Here is a 22,890-nt window from a genome sequence, read left to right as displayed (position 1 = left end):
CCACATTTCCAAGTTAGTGGAGCTACTAGAAGTATCGCCGACGTTGAGCCAAGGCTCGGTACTGCCTGTGAAAATTTCTCCGCGTGCGGCGCATCTGTCTACCTTGTGTACCTGCCGCTTCACAAGAATTAGGCTTTTACGTTAATTAGCCCCCACCGTTGATAGAGTATAGCGATATGCGCAGTATTGTTACCGAATCTAGAAGTAAGTCTACGTGTATCTGCTTTACCGAATCTAGAAGTAAGTCTACGCGTATCTGCTGCACTTTTGACCTAACGTAGGAATTCTTTCCTTCCTTCAGTTGCTACTGCGTCACTGTCGCCGATCGAAAGAGGCATCGAAGCAATTAAACATGACAATCAAGGGCACGGTTAAAGTTAGATTCCTGTTTGTTTCTTTAGTTTGTAATAATAAGTCATCTGCATAATCTCTCACGCTCGTCTCAATCATGAAGGATGAAGAGTTTCGCTCTTATCAACGAAAGACAAACCGAAATGACATTCGAATGCAAAGCTGCAAGCAGACCTGGTCAACGGATTAAGTGTCTCGCCAAGTGCCCGAAAGCAACCTGCAGAACTCAAGACGTCAGTGGAAGAAGGGGTTGCTGAGATTAGTACCGCGACATTGAAGTGGAAATTAGCATCGATTTCGAATGCCGGCAATGTACGTTCCCTAATGATTGACCAGATTATATTATTGCGCACGCAGACTTCAACTGCTAGTGTTCGTTCTCAAATCACTGCCGCAAATATGGAGCGCTGGGTCGACGCCATCACAGAAGAGGAAATGCGGGTACTTCAGCAGGAACTTGCAAAGCTTCCCTTTGTTTCGGGACTTCGATAGATGTAGAGCCCATTGAAGAGATTGTTCTGTATTTTTGCAGTAATGCATCCTATATATCTTTCCTCACATTATAAACAGCATTTTCCGGCCAAACTTATTTTCGCAATTTGCAGTGGGACAATTTCTCTGTAGATCCATTACAGTAGCCCGGCGCCGCTCTGAAACCAACGCTTCCAGCACCGTAGCGGTTACGCGGGCGATCAGGCAGGCTGCGCTTGAAAAATTACTTGACCAAGTCAGGAGCGTGCGTAAGATTGTCACCCGTTCCCAATTGACTAATGGTGTTCGACAAACTTCACTAAGTGTGTAAACCGCCAGTGCCACGACGGTTCCGGGAGCCCAGAGCACGCTCGACCGCGTGTCCTAATCATTGTCCATAATGATAGGAGGTGGTGTATCCGGCATCTGCAGGAATCGATGGGTAGTAGAGATAGGCTCGACAACAGGAACATGAAAGACGGGGTTGACCTTTATAGATGGCCTCAAGTCGAGTCGACTAGCATGCCGTCCATTTTTGTCAAGATGCGAAACGTTTCGAGAACGTTTATAATGTAACTTGTCGGGAGGTCTACTGGTACGAATGATGCAATATAGGGCGCTGAGTTAACTAGACCGACAAGCCACGTATTTCGATGATAATTAGTATCGCTTGGGTCTGAATTCTGGAAAGGAAAGATTTGCTCCATTTGAACCTGTCTGGTCCCAACCATGTACTGCCGCGCCAATTGAGCACGTGATAATTGTGAGGTAGAGAGAAAGAGGCTGCCTCCATTTGTGCTGAGTCTCGTCGCGGAGTACTACTAGCTCTTCTTCTTTGAGGTCAGGTACACTCTCAAAAGCGGGAGGGTCCTGAGCGACGAGTGCACCCTTTAGAAGTAATGGTAATATATCATTCATACACTTCTCTTCCGCGAACTCGGCGACTTGTTGTAAAAGAGCATAGGTAGGAATTCCCGCCAGAGGATTTTTGATTTTTGCGGAGATATTGTGATTCAAGTCTATACGTTCGAGAGGGAATCCCTTCTCGTTCTCAGCATGATCAGTTTCCCTAATGACTCAACGTTAGTCGTCAACTGTATTCAAACGTTGTGCAAATGTAGGCTGTTACCCTAGACCAAGTTTAATTTCCTTGTCATATAGACCATCAGTTGGCGAGTCCATGTCGACGTTCTGAAAGCTGTGTTCTGGGGGTGCGGGAGACTTGTATCGGTGGTTAGTGACTTATGCCCCACCGCAGATACGAACCACGGAATGCACTCTCAGAAACTGAGTTTGCTGGATGCTGAGAATGCTAATGCAGAATCAACTAACAAAAACCAACTGTATACTGCAATACGTGTGTTGCGACCCGACCTAAGTTCACTGTACGGCGATTAAATTCCAGCGCATCAAAAGCTTTTTGCCAACGGCACGGCTGAGCGGGGTCCACATTAGGAACGCCCGGACAGGCCTAACAAGAAGTACTATGCCTAAAATATTTTAGCGCTTAAATTGCATAGTACGGGGTCTGGCAGACGCCGGAAAGAAGTTCGACTTCCCTTTTCCGCAGTCTAATGCCTGGCAGCTCCGCAGTGAGCTAATGGCACGGGCTAAATAAGCAACGCAACGAATAGTCAGTCACTGGTTATTCCGAATATTTTTGTTTACGTAATTCGCATTCGCTACTGTACCTCGCGAATGAAGAAAGCACAATATCACTTCCTCATGACTAGTCCACGCTTCGCTTTTTCGCTTTCTGCTGTACAGGTCGAGATCTACAACTATTGCAGCGCAGCCCCGTAGGGCCGTAATCGCTGTTGGTGCGCAGCAAGACGGATGCCATGTACCTTTCATCTTTCGTGCACTGGCAGTTGTCGTGTCCCAGTTTTTGTTTGGCCACAACCAGGCTCGTATCAACGAGAACACTAGATACGCAGAACGAGCGTAACGATCAGTATTTGTTCAGAATGCATCTACGTCCCAGGAGGACCACGATAGGACCACGATTCCAATATTCCTCTGCCTTTGTTGCAACGTTGTCTAGGCGACAGCTTTATTCTAATATAAATGAATAGCTGGATAGATAAAGTCGAATTTTAAATATGTTGAAGTTTTCCGTATAAGGTGTCGATTTTGCGATTAACAGACGGTGGCAAAATTTAATATTATAATTGCTTGCTGAGGTCAGACTCGTACACCTTACGCACATTCGGCCAATTGGGTCACCCAGCGCTTGCGTTGCTTATGATAGAGAAAGTCGAAGGTAGAGTAGATACATATACCAAATCGCATCGCCGAATGCGTGGAACCACAAATCTAAATACGCCCAATATGTTACTCACAATGATCCAAGTTATTACGAAAGTCCCGCCGGTGAAGACGAGAGGCTATAACCACTGCAAGTACGAAGGTCTAGGGGGGACCTGAGGATATTGGTAAGATCATTAGTTTAGAGCAAATACTCGATGTACTTAAGAAGTGAAGAAATACCGTGACGCCATTGCCAAGGGAATGAAGGACCGCGATGGACGCGGGTGGTGATGATCGACAAGGTCTAGTTTGCCATGGCCGAGAGTGACATTGGAAGTCTAAGCGATTTATTTTGCCACGTGCGAGGGTGAGGAAGAGAGAGCGTAGGTTCAGTGTCGTACCAGAATATCAGCAATTACCGCTCTCTTACACCCCGGCCACCCAATTGGAACGGAAAAGCCAGCTTACACCAGCTAAACTGTTTAGGTTGTTGTCTAGCTCATGCACACTGGCCTGCACACTGCCATCCTGCCCTACATCCGCAATGGTATAGTTACTAAATTGATGTACGATTCCAGCGTTCGCGGCTCTTGGAACCATGCTCCTTGGCTTCGATATATCTTCCATATCAGGCATCATCATATAAGAATTATTTCGGCAATTTACTTGGTACGCTTCAGGGCAGCGTTGCAAGCGCTACAGCAATGGATCGTGTTTGGCATAGTTCTAGGTGACTGGTAAGTGTCAAGGTTTGTTGTTGGAAGGCGGTTTAATGACCTACACAGGTTGTAGCGCAAGGTCGGGGTTTTATGGTGTGTCGGTTTTATCGTACAGTCTCATGATCCAGCACTTCAGCAATATGGCTTTCAGTTCCCACATTTGCCGCAGTGGCTCACAAGCAAGGACCGTTGGATTGAGGTCTTAAATGTGTTCGCACTTCTACGCAAGCCAAATTATAGATAACTTATCTTATGCGGTATGGTGAACCGTACCCGTTTGTGAAATGACCATATATTTGGATAATTATCAGAATTATGGGCCATACTAATGTAATCCGTCCTGTCCTAGAATGCTCATATCTCGCTATTGCCGCCTTCGCATTATCCTGGGGACGATGGCTGGATTTTCCCACCGCGATAGTTTCGCTATGAATTCGCGCGAAATCTGTATTTCTTGCAACGGCAGCGAATTGGACTACCAATTCTGCATTGAGCCTTAGCGTGCCACTGCTACGGTACATCCGGTGGCGAATTTTTTATTTTTGCCCCTTTCCACGTCGGGACATAGTTTCGTCACGGTACAAACTCATGGCATAAATTGAGATCGACCAGCAGAGCCCAAATACAGGACTTTTGCTCCAGATAAGTTATGCTTTGATTGATAGGTAAATGATAGATATGAAGGGGATTGAGTTGAACTAAATTTTCGGTAGATTAATGCATCCCATATACAGTTTCAGGCCAATGTAAATGTCGAATAGGAAGTTTCTATTAGATAGGAAATAAGGTTAGAGAAGGGACAACGAAAAAAGGAAGGATACGACATACGATGACAAGAAATATAACGAAAAAGGAAGGATACGATATACAAATGTAGGAGATAATACATATAGATGTAATATAAATAGTGAATGAAATATCTTCCATCAGTTACGGAGGGTCACTGGAAAAGTCTGAAACCTTCCCGTCTCGCTTCCTTGACTTCAGCCCTCTACAATAAACTATAATGTATCAAATAAAAATTGAACTTTAGTTTTCATTGAAAATGTGGGTTAATAATAATGAAATAACAATGAGTTCCACTCCACAATACTTAAATTACTTCCTACTAAGATTAAGATTAATAATGACAACACTTAGCACCCACAACTGTGCGCAATGGAGTGTATTAGTCTTCCAACCAAACTATATCCATTTTCCACCATATAGACCGAAACTTCTGTATACGGACGGCTTACATCGGATGCCAGCCATAGAGCGCAGTCGGCCAGTTCATCAGGATTGCCTAACGGCCCATGGGAGTTCGCGCCTTCCACTCATGAAAGTACGTTTCTTCGTAAATGGTGTTAAGAGGAGTATCCATATAGCCTGGGGAGATAGAATTGCATCGAATACGATGCTGAGACCATTTTGCGGATAGAGACTTCATCAGATGAATAACGCCGGCCTTGGATGCGCTATAATCGGATTGAGGATTGGGCCAGTTGACGATCGATGCAGACATGGACCCAACCGCCTCGGCCAGAAGCGATCATGTGTTTGCCAGCGGCCTGGAACAAACAAACGAACCATTCAATTGATGTCAATCACTCGGCGGAACTTTTCTGGGGAGTAGTCTTCGGCCGACGCCTGCAGAGAGTATGGGGATGTCAATTCTCCCGAAATCGTGGATGGCGAAATTCATAGCGTCCTGCACGGCGACTTCATCGCGAACGTCGAGACGATAGAATCTAGCACTGACACCATAATCACAGTGAAGCTGCTCGCATGCTCTCTCTCCTAGATCGCCTTGCAGATCGAGAATGGCAACCTGCAGCGCAGAGACCCTCGGTCATAGAGTACCCGAGACCTCTGGCACCGCCCGTGATGACAGCAACACGACCGTCAAGACGGAACAGGTCAAACTCACTGCGCTTGCCACAAGCTGGGGACATAGCCTGAGCAACAGCCGATGAGGCATCGTTCGTGGAAGAGGTGAAAGTGCCATCGACAAACTATTCAAGAGACATCTCTGACGACACGGAAGCCAAACCGTCTTCAGCTAGGGGAGTCTGAACAGACACGGTGGTCATTTTTGGTGCAGTTGATGAAAACGGGTGTGCCACGGACCCCGAAAATGTTGCTGCGACAACGAAAGATGCATTTTATTGTTGAGGATGGATCAGACGGCGCTGCGCTGCTAGATTCGGTAACCGGACTGCGATATTTAGTATTGTTTTCTGTGCTTCCAGACCCCAGTGCGATTGCACCCCAATGATGCGCGAGTGTGAAACCCCCAAGCCACTCAGCTGGTTGGCTCGATGATAGTTACTCCTGATGCCACCAGCGCCAGACTCCGGAACCAGCCAGCGGACCGATGGCGGCTCCGTCAACAGTTTCAAGGACCCAGACTTGTTGTGAGCCAGTACATCACTCCAACACGCTAAGTCGAAGTCATGCCTTGTTAAAAAAGCTGTTATCTGCATCTCAGCTCAACTTCCGTCTTCGTATTCGGTATGGATTCTCACCCCGGTTACATGGTTACAGCTCGCATGTGAGCGGAGCGATCCAGATACCAGTCACACAGTTCCTCCGCCAGTGAGTTCTTGTATTTCTCAGCGTTAAGTTTTCCGTCTGCACTCGATGTGTGCGTTGGGTGGGGCACATTCCAGCCGCTGGTTTCTGGCTCCGTGCAAGTGCCACTCGATCGGTGTAAGTTTTATCCGTACCGTGTCAATTTGTGGCAAAGAAACTCAACGCAAAAGCGCCACCAACTGCGGCCCCACACAGTATCTAGGGTACCGCGTTTTTCTGAAGGTACGCCCGCACAAGTGTCACATTATCGGAACCTTAATCACATCAGCATTTCGTCTATTTTACCACAGAATTCTATCTAAACCCCGCGTTCCTTAAGGTTCCCATTCTACCTATAGTATCCCGGGACAGAACTAAAGCTTTTCGGCGCATCTATTGCGGCGTCCCCGCATGTTAACCATTCATCATAAAAATCAAGATAGCGTTTTCCTACAAGGTGGCCTGACATCGCAGTTTAGCTCCGCTGGCCTCGCCATTCCACGCTGTGCTCTCATCGCAACCACCCGAAGCCTATTCCATGATTCCCCTCCCATCACGAAAATATATGTGATCACCTTGTCTCCAAGGCGCAAGATGCGGCTGCTCTTGGCAGATCTCGGTTCTGAAGAACTAATAACGCGGTAGACGTCACTTTGAGTGCAATTCACAGTGAACCCTGCATCGACGGTCTCGCTTGGGCTAAATGCCGGTTCATCTCATCCTACTTGTAATGCGTTAAAATAATCTGTAGACTAAGGCAGTTGTATCGGCAATGACTTTTACCACCGATGTTTCTTATTTCTAGTATTACAGTCGTTTGCCCTATGCTCAGAGATTATCCACAAGATTATCATTTGTCCTCAACTGGATTGTAAAAGATCATTTTACGTAAAGTTTAAACGAAAGCTGGCGGCCAGTGTCTCTCCCCTGCCCTGATATGATATTGTGCACCTGCCTAGCGAGTTACCCAGCCGTCTGTATTTTAGGGTCGCAGGCAGATGACTTTTTTCCCATTCCCGTAGGCTACTTCAATATCAAAGCGACATACCTACACGCATCCTATCAGGTATCTGCTATGGTACGTCTTCTCAATGTCTACACAATATCTGCATTCGCAGCGTTGGGCGGTGCGCTCCTCGGGTTCGACATATCCTCCATGTCGGGCGTCATTGGAACGGACCAGTACCAGAACTACTACAGCAACCCACTGGGAATGCACCAGGGCGCCATCACAAGTGCAATGGCTGGGGGCTCGCTCGTGGGAGCGCTGTCGTCTAGTTTTCTCGGTGACAGGCAAGTGGCTGTGTCAATATATTGAAGTTGGGAAGCTGACAGAGTATGGGCAGGCTGTCGCGTAAGGTCGCGATCCAAATCGGAGCCGCCCTATGGTGCATCGGATCTGCAGTTCAGTCAGCGTCAAATGGGATTGTCATGCTGGTTATTGGACGGGTGCTAGCCGGCCTCTGTGTCGGCTTGACGTCCTCACTTGTGCCCATCTATCAGTCTGAAATTGCGCCTCGCAAGATCCGCGGACGCATCGTCTCATTGCAACAGTTCGCAATCACTTGGGGCATTTTGGTTCAGTACTTCATCGAATACGGTTGCTCATTTCTCGACTCTACTGCCTCTTTTCGCGTGCCATGGGCCATCCAGACGGTTCCAGCAGTTGTTCTGTTTGTCGGCCTCTTTTGGTTCCCCCGCTCGCCGAGGTGGCTCGCCAGCAAGGACCGCTGGGACGAGGCCCTGCGAGTCCTCGCATTCCTCCGTTCGGCAAACAACGACGTCAACGACCCGCTGGTCCTCGCAGAGTACAAGGAGGTCGAAGACCAGATCAGTCAAGAACGTGAGGAGGAGTCCAACTCTTATCGCGAGTTGTTCTCACGCAAGATACGCAAGCGCGTTTTGCTCTCCATGGCGGTCCAAATGTGGAGTCAGCTGACTGGTATGAATGTGATGATGTACTACATCGTGTACATCCTCGAGTCCGCAGGCATCGCCAATTTGATGCTCGCGTCGTCAATCCAGTACATTATTAACATGGTCATGACCATCCCATCTATCTTATGGACGGACAAATGGGGCCGGCGACCTGCCCTTCTCATAGGCGCCATCGGCATGAGTTTCTGGCTGTTCCTGACCGGGGGCCTACTAATGCATTATGGCGAACCCAACCCTGTCCTGAACCAGCCATATACATGGATAGTCGTCGGCCACCCTGCAGCAACCCGCGCTATCTTGGCGAGCGCCTATCTCGCTGTTGCCACTTTCGCCTTATCCTGGGGCCCCGTGGGTTGGATGTACCCACCAGAAATAGTTCCGCTGCGCATCCGCGCCAAATCTGTCGCGCTCGCGACTGCCTCGAACTGGGCTTCTAATTTTGCATTAGGCTTCGCTGTACCGCCGCTGCTTCGCAGCATTCAGTGGCGCTTGTTCTTTGTATTTGGGTCCTTCAATATGGCCGCATTCATCCATGTCTGGTTTACCGCTCCCGAAACAAAGCAACGTACGCTAGAGGAATTAGACGAGATATTCGAATACGGCGAGCCACTTTGGAAATCGTTCCTGGGAGGGCAGAGAGGATCGAATAAGCTTGATATGCTGGCGAAAGATATAGAAATGGGAGTTTTGAGAATTAATCGTTCGGCACATATGGAGACGAAGGGTGTCATCAACGAGAACATCATCTTCCGCTCTTGATCAATTTCCCTTCCGTGGATTTTTTTGATAGTATATGTAGTCGACTACATTTTTATCTCGCCGACAACACCTTACTGAATCGAGCCTACAATGCATTGTATCAGACTTCAGCGGTACCATTACTGAGCTTTCGGACACCGTCTACATTGATCGGAGATCCGCAGCGGGCATACCGGCAACCGGTGCTATACCACTACAATATTTTCAACATTGTCTATCTGTAGATTTGTGAGGCATCCCATCATGAATTTGATACTGAAATTTGCGTCAAATCCTTCCAATTTACTCATACGTCCCTGATATTTCGGCGGCTGCACTCATCACAGTTTAACATTTTCTTCTGTTCTAACTGTGCACAGATCCAATGACGTCTGAGGTGGTCAAGAAAGTGGCGCGAAACTTGCACATGTGTCCATTGAGATTAAGCCTGTTCCCGGCCCAGCCGAGTCCGCTCCTACTAGGCCGTTAGCGCCGAAGAACGATAGGCTGATGGTACTGCTGAGGGGTCTTCTTCTCTTGAGGTGTACCTTGGCTCAATTAGTCACGAACTACATGGATTTGGATATTTGAGGAGCTGAAGAAGCAGTACGATGAGGAAGTTGCTAGTATATAGTCTTTTGCGACTGTGGTATAGATGCAGTATCTGACTCATAATTGCAGAGAATCCCCAGGTTGAAATCACTATCACTCTGAAGGACGGGTCCACAAAGATCGCAACTGCCTGGGAAACCACTCCTATGACCATTGCACCCGAGTCTTGGACAGATCGGATTAGTATTCCAAGGTCAACAACATCTTGTGGGATTTGGACCGGCCGTTTGAGATTGACAGCAGCGTTGAGTGTTTTGATTCGATATGCCAGAAGGTAGGTGTTAATTTTGATGTGAGCCTGTAGAGAAAATGAGCCATGCTTACTAAATCACAGGCGAACGCGTTTTCTGGCATTCCAGTGCTCATCTTGTATTCCAGTGCTCACTCTGAGAGACACTACGGTTGCCATCTTTGCATGGGTTCTCATACTGAGGATGGCTTTTTCTACGAGATGTCTATTGACAATGGCCGAGCTGTGTCGCAGGCGGATTTCTCGGCGCTCGAGACTATATGCCAGGAGCGCCATCAGTGGCGATCCATAATGGATGTGGACACTAAGGGGCAATTTCGCGATGAAATGGATCCACGAAGGGTATCAGTGGAATGGATGGACAGTGGAATGGATACGTTGACGCTATCTACACCTCGATAACCAGCCCAGCGCACTCTAGCGCTTTAATTAGCCCCTAAACCTGTAGCTCCTCTTCTCCCTCCTGACCACCTAACAACTGCTTCCACTCCTTGAGCGACTTCTTTTGCAACTCGGGCAGCTGTAGAAGGTGCTCGTTACTGTGCATCAGACCAGCCTTTTGCCCGGAGCGCAGAGTCTGCACAATACCTATTGTATTGGCCTCCATACGATTACGCGAAGAGTCTAACATTGCACCGCAAGATGAGAACAACCTCTCCACATATACGCTCATGGTGCAACAAAAACTGAGAAAACGTCGAGCGCCATTTGAGCTAGCCGGGGATAAAGACTTCGTTTCTCGTGCCAATACGCTAACGGATCAACAACAGGTCCGAGTCCAGTCGTAAATGCTGCCACTCCTCGTATTCATCTGTTGTAGTGTACGCCTGTTGAGAATGAGAAAGCAGGGATGCCTGGGGACTCTCTTCTCGACTTTTGTTGAATTTCGTATGGAAGATCTTCCGCCGCTTGACATCTAACGGCACGCTGTGTATAGAAGAGACGTTAAGATGCCTGTATTCTGAGTCCCAGAGTCCCTGACTGAGCTTCTTTGCTGTATCAATCCATGAAGTTTCGTTGGCGCACCAATTCTCGAAGTATGCCCATCAATACGCGGGATGAAGGGCAACAGTAGCATAATAAACAGGCGTCTCATCTAACTTCTCGTACAGACATCCTGAATTCCCTCTAAGGTAGCTAAAGGTGCATTTTTGGTCGTCTGGCTGTTAGACTTGTCATGTTCAGTCATATTGCTGTCTTATGGTAGGAATGTTGAAGCACAAGAACTCCGCGTTCGGAAGCCGTAGCCGCAGCCCACGGGCAGCCCCAGCTCTAAAACCCGAACCCTGTCCATCCATCCATTCCACAGGCACTTTAAATGGATGGATGGATTAAGTAACGCCAGGCAAGATGGAATGGATGGATGGAAAATGGATGGATGGGGACAAATCAGTGGAGTGGATCGCCACCCTGAGCGCTATCAAGGAGCATCAGGAAGATATTTAGCCACAATATTTACGAGCAGACTACTATCGGCTCGAAAATCCCGGACGGAACCTCCATGACGGTATATCGATGCGGTCCACTAATTGATTTATGTGTCGGCTCCCACGTTCCCAACTCTGGCCATGTCAAAGCGTTTAAGGTCCTGAAGAAGTCTGCGTCATACTTTTTAGGTGACGCCGGGAACGATCGCAGAGAATTTATGGTGTCAGTTTCCCTGACACTACGAATATGATCGAGTCCCGAAATTCTTGGAAGAGGCTGCCAAGAGATCACCGGAAGATTGGTCGTGAGCAGTGACTTATGTTTCTTCCATGAGTTGTCATCCGGTAGCTGCCTCATGGCATTATTGAATAGTTTTCTGCGCTCATGCGGTCCGAATGCCGTAAGAGAGGTTACGAGGAGGTTATCACGCCGAATATATTCAATTCCAAGCCTGATCACTGGCACTACAAGGATGACATGTTTGCTATTGGTGTGGAGAAGAAGACTTTTGCTTTGAAGCGAATGAATTGCCCGAGCCACTGCCTAATCTTCAAGTCGCGCGAACGCTCGTACCGAGAATTGCCATGGACAATGGCTGACTTTGGCGTGCTCCACAGAAACGAGTACTCTGGTGCTTTGACCGGCCTCACTCTTGTGCGCGGATTCCAGCAGTATGATATTCATATCTTCTGTACCCGAGATCAAATTGAGGACGAGATCACAGGAGTATTGGATTTCCTGAAGCACATCTATGGTATATTTGGATTTACTTTCAAGTTGGAGCTTTCCGGCCCCCTAGAGAAATTTTGGGAGAAATCGAGACCTGGACTGATGCCGAGAAGCAGCTTAGTGTCCCCTAGATAAGTTTGGAGTTCCATGGGAGCTGAACCCTGGTGACGGAGCATTCTACAGTCCCAAGGTGGATGTTACCAACATTGCGGACACTATGCGAAGATATTACCAGTGTGCCACCATTCAGCTGGATTACTAGTTGTCGCAGCGATTCAATCTCGAATACCATATCGCTACGTCTACGAATCTGCTGCTAACAATGATGGTCAAAAAGTCGCAGTACGCTCAACCGGTGATGATTCACCGCGTCATCATGGGTAGTGTCGAGTACTTTGTCGGTAAATGGCCATTCTGGTTGTCGCCTCGCCAGGTTCTCGTTATTACTGTCGGTGTGAAGTACAACGACTTCGCTGATGAAGTCCGCAAAGCTCTTTTCGACGCCAGCATGTACGCGGAAACAGTCTCATGAAGAAACGATCCTTACATATCTCGTAAATGGTCGATACGACTTCTAAAGATCGCACTGCGGTCGGTGAGCAATGTCTCATGTCTTCCAGGGTAGCCAGGGATTGCTTAATCTGTCGGTGGCAGCATTCGGAAATAGCATCATCAAGACTTTCGGATAAGAGTGTCAGCAATGGAACCATTGAAGCGTGATAGAGCAACCAAGTAGCGTTCCAGCCGCTGACCTGGGATGGCTTATGGCCCTTCCACATAGACGCAATATCATACACCGTCTCTTTGGCCACTTCCCTGCAAGTCACAATTGCGGCTCTCATGTGCTCCGAACACTTCTCAAATGGTATGCGGCACATGGTATACCATAGCAAAGCGGGCCGATGCAGAATAATTCGTGCCGTCAAATATCGCCAACGCACGACAGACTTGACCGCTGTCAGTCTCGGATCTTCGGTGCTCTGAACAGCAGAATTTACTGAACTGTATAACCGTACCGACAAGGGAAGCTGCAGATACCAATCTACCAGACGCGCATCGAGTGCAGACAGATTCGACACTTCCATCGCTGGGCAAATGGCGAGAGCGTCTTCAATTTGAGTTGTTATCTGACAAAAACGAATATTCTGCCTAAAAACCAATATTGTCTCTCCCTCTTCGATCTAAATTAATAGCTTTATTTAGCATGGATCACAACGGCCTCGAATCAATATATGACACACTTTACGTACATTAAGATGCTCTGGTAGCCGAGTCGTTATCGCGTCGTTCCATCTGCCCATAGTAAGGTCTTCCTAGCACTAAACTTGCCCAGCTGTCCGGTACGACAATGCTCCACCAGACTCGCCGACGGTGTTCGAACAAGCAGTCCATCGCGTTTGTATCTTTCCGTCCGTGAATATACTCCCGATGTAGTCCTAGCGCGGTCGTCAGGCGTAATACGGCACTCATAAGTGTAATTGCAAGGTTCGGCTGTTGGACGTAGTGTAAGTAAAACCCAGCCATCAGAGCCAGGGCTTGCACAGTCTCCAAATTGGCCAAGCCTAGAGAATCGAGATCGAGAAACTGTGTAGCCCTATTGAAGTAAAGCTTTTGCGTATGGTCATCTGACTTAGAGGCAGCAGTACTACCCACTGCGAGGACCATATTGAGAAGCCCTAGCCATCTACCGACCGTCCTGCTTTTGGCCGCATATGTTTCGCGAAATGATTGTTCGTCTACCAACGGCGCAAGTCTGTGGAATGATGAGAAATAGCAATCAATTAGGTACAGACAGTGATTTTCAGAGAAAGCTTGTTCTGGACCAACCACATCGCAATTGATGCGTTGGCCGCTTCCTTGACCTTTTCGCGAAGAAAAGAATCTCTTGTCTTGCGAAAAATACGATTCCGCATCGGGATGCAGGTAACAAATAACTCCCCCAGACTGCCATGACTGAAGAAATACCTAGGTATGTTGACGCCTGCTTGACCGAAAATGAGAGTGCGTTGACATCATCTGCTACATTTGGAATATCACTAGAACTAGCATCTTAGGGACTCGGCGCATCGAGTGGCATAGTCTGAAGAATTTCAAGACTCTCCGTGTGGACATCAGCAGGACTCGCACTCGATTCCCCTGAGAAGGAGGAAAAGCGAACGGGTAGCGGTTGCTGCTGTTCTTCTTGTTTCTGCTGCTGAGGACCAATATCTAGTAAGTCCAACAACTGACCCCGCGCAGATTAGTCAAACTATCTACTTCAACATTTGGAAATAGCTGATGCAATATGGCTCGATAGTGCTCACGTGTCTCAATTAACCTAAATAAAACTTGTTAGACCATATCACCCATAACTTTGCAGCGTACGCTGTATACCGGTGAATGATGTCCGTCGCTGGCGAGGTTCCGAATAGTTGCAGTGTTCAGATTTGCGATACCACTTACAAGTCTCGCATGGACGCTGTCCATCACAACGCGTCTTTCTTCGCCGACACGGATCGCACGCGAGGACAACTGCGCGTCGCTTCGTTTCCTTCCGCGATTCTGCATCTCCCTTGTTGATATCGAAGATGTGGAATATTGTCAGAAGATCCTACCACTTTCGATGCTGGCGACTTCGCACTGTCCGCGGCTCAACTCAGTGGGAATCTGTTGACAAACCGACACTGACGATTCTTTCGCCAAAAGGAACGTTTCAATGGACGATTCTTTTCAATTTCCTTCTCGTTTCAACATTGTTGTGGCAAGTTTTTTTTTGTGAAACTGGGGTCGGCTACCCCGCACAACCAGCGGCGCAAATGGCTAAATGTTTGACAGCGACTCTAATCAATGCATCGGCAGCCGGGTGTGAAAATAGACACTAGACTACAGAGCTATTCTTTTTAATGAAGTTAACAAATACAAATGCGTAAACTAGTAATATTGGGAGAACTGACTGCTAATTATTCAGTTGCATAGAGAACGGATGTCCAATGAATCCCGAGAAGCACGTTGATTTGACAATTTCCCATCTGCCACCGAGAATCACGACTCGAGCAGAACAGAGTCCCATATTCCCAGCGTAATGAATATTTAACCGGAAAAAAGTCAACTACTCGAGAATGGAACTGCCGAGTAATGAAGAAACTTTCGCTAGGTGAACGGAATTAGACTTGTATTTATATATCACTAGAATATGGCGCCAGGTGCATGATCCATGTTTAAAAAAATTGGATTTGCATTCAGATAAGCTGTGTGAAATTTCTGAGAGATAAGGATCTTCAGTTACTTGAAATTCATTCCAAACTAACGTTCGTCTCTTACTGCCATAATTTATCGTCCTCTGGCTTTGTGCCCCACTTATTATTTTTTAAATTAGATGACCTCGGCGTTGGGTTGTCCAAAATTTATTTTGTAGATCGCATAGTACGCTATTGCATTAGCATTGCAGATAGTACATAGTTGTAACATATCGTACCCTCATCTATTCTCCGCGTCGTTTCGGGATCAATGTCCTTTATACAAGCTGAAAGTCTTCCGTTCACAAAGATCTCGTAGCATACAATTCTAGTGATAGCAGTATATATGCATGCTTTGCCTGGCACATGCTCTGGTAGCCCATTCAGAATTTTCATGTTCAATCCACATCCATGGCATATACCAGCATGCCCGAAAGACAGCTGTTCGTCGAAGACTTTAAACCTGGACGTTGCGATAGCGTGGCTGTTCAAAATGGTCAGTGCGTCATAATTTGCGTGGGGAGTGGCCTGTCGAGCAAGAGCACACATGACGCACCCTTGATACTCTGTCATTATACAACTAAATGCAGTTTTAATACCCTCCTTCATCATGCCGGTCGCATCAGGCTTAGATCGATTAGCTACTGGTGTAGGCCCCTCCGGAAGTTGAAATGACTTGAGCTGCTGTGTCTGACCTTGTAGCTTTTGTGATTGAGTAAGGATTGCCTGAGTTGCAGTGCAAATATCACAGAGTTGTACGTTTGAGACATGTGTCATGCAAGTGAACCCAACTATATCCATGTACTGACCGATTATATATCTTGTTATTGATTAGCAGAGTTTATTGATTAGCAGAGTTTCCATTCAAATGGAATATCATACCTCCGACAAAAGCCATTGGGGCTGATAAAGTCATCAATTACCTGCGCATCGCCATCAGAAAGCTTCTGATAATTTGGATGCCACTTGTTCCGCAGCAGAACAATCGATTTTGCGGGCTTATTATTTCTTCCTGCCCTACCTGACTCTTGAACAAAATCTACCAAGCTCCAGATTCCTTCATAGTGGATAACCATTGGCACGTTGTCATAATGTATCCCTACTCCAAAACCACTGGTAGTGAACACTAGCCTATAGGTGCCCGTCATCCATTTGTTCAGGATGTCAGCCTTAACGTCAACAGTGAGGTCACCATGAAAGAAGCAGATATTCTCGTACATCACAGAAAATTCGTCGTACAATGACTTCACCATTGCCTTCGACATGCAGAACACCAACGACCTGTCCGCTGTTTGGCAGGTGTCAAAGAATCTTGCGATAAGCTGTTGTAGTGTATCACGTAAGGCATCGGTTGGTACCTGGCGTACTTCGTACGCAATATTCGGACGTGTTGTTGTTGGTGCCCGAATTACCCGCAGGTCTAGACGGCTGTATACTCTGCGGATATCGTTGGGCCTATTTGGAGGAACTGTTGCGCTAAGCAGTACAATGGGAATAGTGAAACATGTGATGTGTGCTATAGCCTGGAAACTCGGCCTGAAGTCCCAATGACCAAGAATGGCATGGGCTTTGTCGAAAATCACCCTGGCTATTAGGGAATGTCCACCATTCTTGAACAGTAGTTCTGAGAATATGTGTCTAAAATGGCCCCCATCTAAGTTTTCGACTGACACCAATAGTGTGTGCGCTCCCAGAACATCATTTGCGACAAGGTCCCGAGACCATTGAACTATCTTTAGTCCGAGAGCCGCACCTCTATCAACTATGTCGTATCGAAGCGCTACAAAGGGAACAACTAAAACTGTGACCCTGTTGTTTCTAAATTCGTAGAGGGCTGACAGGTAAATGATGTCTGACTTACCCGCCCCAGTCGGCAGTACCACGAGGTATGAATATCCAGGATTAGAGATTATCGTCTGGATGGAACGGCCTGTAGAGGCGATCTGAAGGTTGATTTTGCTCCCCGTAATTCGTAAAGTAACTGAAAAGTTGATAGGGTACCGGGCAGCAACTTCGCATCCACCGCCTCAGGGTAGATCTCTGTGACTTCTCTGACAACAATTGTTTTCTCAACTGTTTTAGGGCCAACTTCACGTACGGCAGGAATATCACGGTCAACAGATTGACCAATTTGTGAAGGCAGTGCTGTGTCTAGGCTTCTCTTGAGACCTTGCATTGGCGAATCCTCACCTAGAAAGCGGAACCATGCCTCGCTCACCAACATGAAGGCATGAACATCATACCTGTTAGTAGATGGCAAGATCTGGTCACTAATGGCGTAGTGTGACACAGCCATCTGGCTCGAGTGGCCACTTTGGACGTCCTGAGCGTAGTCATCATCGAATACCCCGACAGCTTTGGCTAGTCCAGCGTACTGGTCCAAGAACGCAATCAACGCTTGTCGTAATCCTTGCGCGTTCAACGCCGTGTGTAACGCGGCAGACTGCGCTGTTCTGTGCTCGATGACCTTCCTTAGCCGCTCCGCCCCAAACCTACCCTTTACTCCTGAGAAAAGGCACTGCTGGTATCCTTCGCAATAGGATTTGCCACTTTGTAGAGGGCACCTGCCAGTAATCCACCAACTCTTAGCGATTAGCTTGAACCTATTCCAGAGAGCCTACTTCTCGAATGGCCTTATGTAGATAAGGTAGCAAAAAACAATTTCTCCAGTCTGGCTGGGACTAAATGCACAATGAATCGCTCGACCCCGGTTAATGACGTCGTCTTATTATACAATCCGAGAAATATGAGGCCTCTCGAGTGACAATAGACATTCCGTGGGTTATGAACCGAGTTGACGTGTTTCCAGGTGTTGATTTCAGTCATACGCGCTGGGGACCCATACGTAACGTGCATCAGGATAAACAGAACTTCCAAGTGCGTAGCATTCCTGAGATATGTCTGTTCTTGTTGCGTGTAGATCTCACCTGCAGTAGTAAATTGTGACCGTAAGCTGGGAGTGCTAAGCATTTTGTCCCACGGGTATTGCCTCGGCAAGTCATTCGAGCTCTCTGTCAAAAAGCTATACCCAGGTTTATTTATACTGCAAACGTCCTTTAGGTCCCTGGCAAAATGCACAGGCATCTGCAGTCCGAGACAAAGGTCACCAATTGTCTCCTCGGCGATAGTATACTGCTCATAAATGAACTGTTTGAGAGCAGTAATGGTTAGGATTGAACCATTCTGCAACCTGAGCGCTGAGAAGTCATCTGTTGCCCAAGTAATCGTAGGCACCGTATGCTTTTGACCGAACTTATTACAGGCCGCGTGGACCTGTACACAGTACGAGAAGGACGTCGACTTCCCCGGAACAAGGAATCTCTGGCACTCCTCATCAATTGCGTCCCTACTTTGTAGTTAGACTAAGCAAACCTAACTTGTAAGGATCCGTACTCGTTGACAATTGATGGGTCGATGGACTTAGCTACTCTGGGTACATTGTGCTTCTGCGTGCATACCTTATGGCTGCTGTTAAGTGAGTGATTTAAGTATAACTTACAAAAGACCCGTTTGGCCGGAATGACAGTAAGTTAATGGCCCGAGGTACTAGGTACTGTGACACTCCACTTTCACCAGACGGTAGCAGGCGGTTCACTACTTCAAACTGTTGGCGCAAAACCGACGTGACACTGTCCACAGCAGCGGTGTCTGGGTCAGAACCAATGTTGCCCGAATCTTTCAATGCCTCAACTCTGCAGATGACATCGTGGACACCAGCTGTCTGTTCTGCAGTAAGCTCGAGGCGACGATGGAGTGTTCCTATATCCATAACCGCGAGCCACGCAAGCCAGAGTACCTTAGCCCAGATTGTTGCAAAGTAGAAATAATCCCTGTGCCACCCAATTAGCGAGGTATCCGCGGGCGGTCAGGTTAACATACTTGGCGGATTCGCCTACCATCACTTTCGCCAACATAGGCTGGAACCCAGCCCTAGTGTCCTCTCGTGACGCCTCCAACAGCCGCAAGCAGAGGCCCTTGAGAATTTCGAAAGAGTCGTCCTGTGTTTTGTGTAAATGATTTACCTAGCTCGCCCAAGTCCACAATGTCGAGTAACGTATAGCCTTGGAACTTGACTCCAAATTGGTTGAGGTCCTTTCTCTCCATTGCGGTACTCTTATGGCCTGGAACTGAATGGATATCATCCGGAATCCCAAATGTCGAAAGAGGCGTCGTGTCGCCCGCGTCAGTCGGTGTCACTTGAACGAAGCAAAGTTGGGCTTGAGTTCTGGAACGCCCATACAGGGCTTGTACTTGAACTGAGTAGTACTCCACCGCTTGACCCTTATGATGCCTCCTGTAATGTGTCCGCATGCCTTCCTTAGAAGTTACGCAAACTTGACGGAGCCTCTGCGCACAGAGTTGGCATTTAAACCCGTCCTGGACTGGAATGCCCTGGAGCGGGGCAGAGCCTGGTCGAAATGCCGGCGGATGAAAGCCCGGAGTGCCTTGGTCCTCATCATCAGACTCATCGAGCTGATCCTCAATCGCGTCATCCCATATAATGGCTAAATGCGGTCTGAGTCTGTGCATACTTAGTACTAGCAATACAGCATTAGCGTTCGGGACGTCGAGCCTATGTACGATCCTTAAGTGCTCGACAATCATTGCCCTATCGACAACAAAATGACATTGATTACAAATCGCGACCTGCCACGTATTCTCGTACGTGAACCCAATGTCGTCGAGGGTGCAGGGATCTATAACGGTTAGCTTATCCGGCTCCCAGCAGAAAGGGTGACAGGTTGTAGGAATTCAGACCCTGGAGATTAAGAACCGTTGTCACCGTTTCGCGCTCTGGGATTTCGTCGGGAGCAGCTGGACTGGTCTCTTGACGAACTTGCCCAGATGCTGAACTTTCAATCACGAACCGGAAATCATCGATCGGTGAACAAACTGGATACGTTAGCATACTCTACTCGCGGGAAAATAGATTAAGCAGGACCTACTATTAATTCGTACTGAATCCACGGCGGCGTCTTGTTGAGCTGCTGCATCTTCGATCTCTGATTGGATTCGAGAGGAAACGTCAGGTCTGTCGAGAAGGCGTGCGCTGACCGTCCGCACACGCGAGCCAAGTGACGTCTCAGATTGTAGACGCCTGCCATTGCGGCACCACATTTCGGGCACAAGTATTTTCCATCTGCCGCGATCAGTACATGTGAGACACCATTGTAGTTGAACGAGCTGGCTTGTCGGTGCCTGCTTGATATGTGCTTGTTAAGTTTATCTGGGCTCTCGAACGGAACATGGTCACAGTGCCCACAGGCGAAAGCGAACACGTCGGCCGACATCTTGCATTGATGTTAATCGATACTTCAAAGAGTGGAGATAGCTTGAATGTCAAGTGGTGAGCGGCGCCGGAGAGCAGCACCCTGATTAGGACGATGGAAGATCCCCCCTTTGCCATCGCTACTCACACCCTTGCGACATGATTTGCTTTGTACGACGAGCCCTTTGACTGGGGACTCCAGGATTTTTTTCAGCAGCGTTATCAACCCAAAAATGGCAAACAGCCAGTAATCACTATTTTACATCGGTGCTGCTTGAACGGATAACCTTGGCACGGCATATAATTAGCATTTGATCAGGGTCTACTACGTCCAAAGTCAACAAATGAAGCACTGTCCGGCAGTCGATGAGTGTCGTGGAGATTGGCGGTTTACTGAGATAGGTCCATCAGCGGCGGCGAGTTTTTCGAGATGTGGACGCTGCCCTGGTTCCTGATCCTGTCTGGCGCAAGTGTGAAAACTCTATACCGGAGAGTTCTGACCCTTGCCCTGCAGCGAATTGAAAACTCAGAATTCGCGCCTTCCAAGTGTCCAGAACAAGTGTGCAAGCTTTTTGGCGGATGTGCGCAAAAATAAGTGTGCAGAGTGTTTGTCAGATACACCCAGAACAAGTGTGGGTAACTGTGCAATGCTTTAACAGACGTGTCCGCAGTAACTGTGCAGACTACTTGCCAGAAGTGCAAACTCAGAATTCGCGCCTCCGTTTTGTACATTGACCGGCCACCCTGACCGAGGCGCGACTTTTACCCTAGCCCGTGCGGCTCATTACTATACAAATTCGCGCCTCGCGCCTTGGTTCAGCCCCCTGAACTTCACTTTACATATGTAGGAAGGTTGGGCAGCCCTCCACCACCTGACTCAAGGATCGACCGCGGAGAAAAACCTCGGAGAGATCTCTACCACAGAATCTCGGACAGACACCGAGAGAGGAACCCACCACACTGGTAGTGAAGACTGATCTACCTCTGAGAAACCGATCTCTCACACTCCCCCTCAGGCTGCACTGCCAGTGAAAGCATCACTGAGTCATCTGTAAATGACGTCTGAGACCTTCAAAACGGACCCTAGGTAGTCCTTTGGTGAAAAGATCTGCAAGCATTTCATCCGTAGACTTATAAACTATCAACAACGGACATATATATTATTGCCTATATCCCCCCCTCAAGCAGAGAGGAGAGAAGAACCTTTTATAAAATGGGGGTCTGCCCCTGAACGCAACAACGCATCAAAAGAACCAAAATAAGCTTCTACTAAAATAACCACTAAGCGTCTCCATAATATCCACGTGTACGTAACATAAACCAACAATAATTCCTTGCTTTCCAAACGTTCCCTGACAAAATGATAACGAATGTCAATATGTTTTGATCTTGCATGAAATGTTGGGTTATTTGCCATAGAAATACAACTCATATTATCCTCATAAATAACGGTTGGCTCGTTTTGAGCACAACGCAACTCCCGTAAGAGATGACGAAGGTAGATTGCCTCCTTGGCTGCCCCACTTAACGTCATATACTCCGCTTCAGCGGTAGAGAGAGCTACAGGCTTCTGTCTTTGCGATTGCCAGGTGACTGTTCCTGAATTGAGTTGAAAAACATAGCCACTGGTGGATCTCTTTGTATCCTGATGCCCAGCCCAGTTGGCATCACAGAAGCCTTCTAACAAGTACGAGGTGACTCGATGGAACGCCGATATACTAGGCCAAGATGTGAAGTCCCTTTCAAATATGGACTTGAAGATGAAGGTGCGCTATGGAAGGGAGGCTGGTATCCGGTCCTTCCAGCGTGTTCGTAGTCATCCAGCTCCCGTTCCGTTCGCTCGTCCCATACAACCACAAGGTGGGCCCTGATCCTGTGTGATCGAATAGTCTGCCACATTGCTCCCTCGTCTTGAATAGTCAATTTGTGAACCATGGTGAGGTGCTGCTTGAGCATGGACTTGTCCACAATATGGCGGCAATAGTTGCACGTAAGTACGTTCCACTCAGGATTGAAGCTGAATCCAATGCCGCCAAGCGACGCGCAATCTATAAATGTTAGCAAATTGATATTGCTTTACAATGAATCGGAAGAAAATACCGGCCACCATTCCGGTGCGAGTGTTAGGCAGTATTTGGAGTCCTGAGATCTTGATTTGCATGACGACATCCTCGTTAAGTTTCGCATAAAAGCGGTTGGCTTAAACGGAATCAGGAACTTCTGGTAATTCCCTTTCAATCGAACTCAAATAAGCATCGAAGTCTACAGGACTTTGATTGTTTCGTTGAGTCGCCTTTTCGTATTCCACGTAGACGGTAGTTTCGAAGCTGACATTATGGCGGACGAGTGTGCGTGTCCAGCCTAAAA

General features: G+C 47.7%; 8 protein-coding genes across 8 annotated transcripts; 2 read left to right on the top strand and 6 right to left on the bottom strand.

The window, feature by feature from the left end:
* Positions 1-1,482: 1,482 nt before the first annotated feature.
* On the bottom strand, positions 1,483-2,182 carry V1508DRAFT_451745 (uncharacterized protein; the record flags this gene model as incomplete). Its single annotated transcript, XM_066942512.1, has 2 exons — positions 1,952-2,182; positions 1,483-1,891 (listed from the first exon to the last, which is right to left on the bottom strand). The coding sequence occupies exons 1-2, from the start codon at positions 2,002-2,004 to the stop codon at positions 1,483-1,485; spliced, it is 462 nt and encodes a 153-aa protein (XP_066793400.1). The 5' UTR covers positions 2,005-2,182.
* Positions 2,183-4,809: 2,627 nt separating this feature from the next.
* On the bottom strand, positions 4,810-5,993 carry V1508DRAFT_457777 (uncharacterized protein). Its single transcript, XM_066942694.1, has 4 exons — positions 5,813-5,993; positions 5,602-5,785; positions 5,392-5,579; positions 4,810-5,307 (listed from the first exon to the last, which is right to left on the bottom strand). Exons 1-4 carry the CDS (start codon positions 5,861-5,863, stop codon positions 5,077-5,079), a joined length of 654 nt encoding a protein of 217 aa, XP_066793399.1. The 5' UTR covers positions 5,864-5,993; the 3' UTR covers positions 4,810-5,076.
* Positions 5,994-7,419: 1,426 nt separating this feature from the next.
* Positions 7,420-9,301, top strand: V1508DRAFT_441753 (general substrate transporter; the record flags this gene model as incomplete). Its single annotated transcript, XM_066942302.1, has 2 exons — positions 7,420-7,637; positions 7,691-9,301. The coding sequence occupies 2 exons, from the start codon at positions 7,420-7,422 to the stop codon at positions 9,039-9,041; spliced, it is 1,569 nt and encodes a 522-aa protein (XP_066793398.1). The 3' UTR covers positions 9,042-9,301.
* Positions 9,252-12,571, top strand: V1508DRAFT_457775 (uncharacterized protein; the record flags this gene model as incomplete). Its single annotated transcript, XM_066942693.1, has 11 exons — positions 9,252-9,333; positions 9,418-9,470; positions 9,583-9,646; positions 9,702-9,815; positions 9,967-10,001; positions 10,024-10,179; positions 10,438-10,475; positions 11,317-11,530; positions 11,683-12,064; positions 12,171-12,235; positions 12,311-12,571. Exons 1-11 carry the CDS (start codon positions 9,285-9,287, stop codon positions 12,569-12,571), a joined length of 1,431 nt encoding a protein of 476 aa, XP_066793397.1. The 5' UTR covers positions 9,252-9,284.
* A 719-nt stretch (positions 12,572-13,290) lies between these two features.
* V1508DRAFT_434858 (uncharacterized protein) lies at positions 13,291-13,704 on the bottom strand (the record flags this gene model as incomplete). Its single annotated transcript, XM_066942046.1, has 1 exon — positions 13,291-13,704. The coding sequence occupies one exon, from the start codon at positions 13,702-13,704 to the stop codon at positions 13,291-13,293; it is 414 nt and encodes a 137-aa protein (XP_066793396.1).
* A 2,398-nt stretch (positions 13,705-16,102) lies between these two features.
* Positions 16,103-19,023, bottom strand: V1508DRAFT_406327 (P-loop containing nucleoside triphosphate hydrolase protein; the record flags this gene model as incomplete). The annotated part of the gene is made up of 8 exons (XM_066938769.1): positions 16,103-16,920; positions 17,008-17,034; positions 17,116-17,184; positions 17,256-17,775; positions 17,805-17,836; positions 18,182-18,600; positions 18,648-18,683; positions 18,809-19,023. 8 exons carry the CDS (start codon positions 19,021-19,023, stop codon positions 16,103-16,105), a joined length of 2,136 nt encoding a protein of 711 aa, XP_066793395.1.
* Positions 19,024-19,184: 161 nt separating this feature from the next.
* V1508DRAFT_360006 (uncharacterized protein) lies at positions 19,185-19,955 on the bottom strand (the record flags this gene model as incomplete). The annotated part of the gene is made up of 1 exon (XM_066937129.1): positions 19,185-19,955. A coding segment is annotated over one exon (771 nt), but the record flags the coding sequence as incomplete, so codon positions are not given.
* Positions 19,956-22,203: 2,248 nt separating this feature from the next.
* On the bottom strand, positions 22,204-22,684 carry V1508DRAFT_399857 (uncharacterized protein; the record flags this gene model as incomplete). Its single annotated transcript, XM_066938287.1, has 2 exons — positions 22,204-22,571; positions 22,624-22,684. 2 exons carry the CDS (start codon positions 22,682-22,684, stop codon positions 22,204-22,206), a joined length of 429 nt encoding a protein of 142 aa, XP_066793393.1.
* Positions 22,685-22,890: the final 206 nt, after the last annotated feature.

This window comes from Lipomyces doorenjongii (assembly GCF_038497915.1).
Source record: "Lipomyces doorenjongii strain NRRL Y-27504 unplaced genomic scaffold V1508scaffold_73, whole genome shotgun sequence".
NCBI lineage: Eukaryota > Fungi > Ascomycota > Lipomycetes > Lipomycetales > Lipomycetaceae > Lipomyces > Lipomyces doorenjongii.
This window is presented reverse-complemented; position numbering and strand designations above follow the sequence as displayed.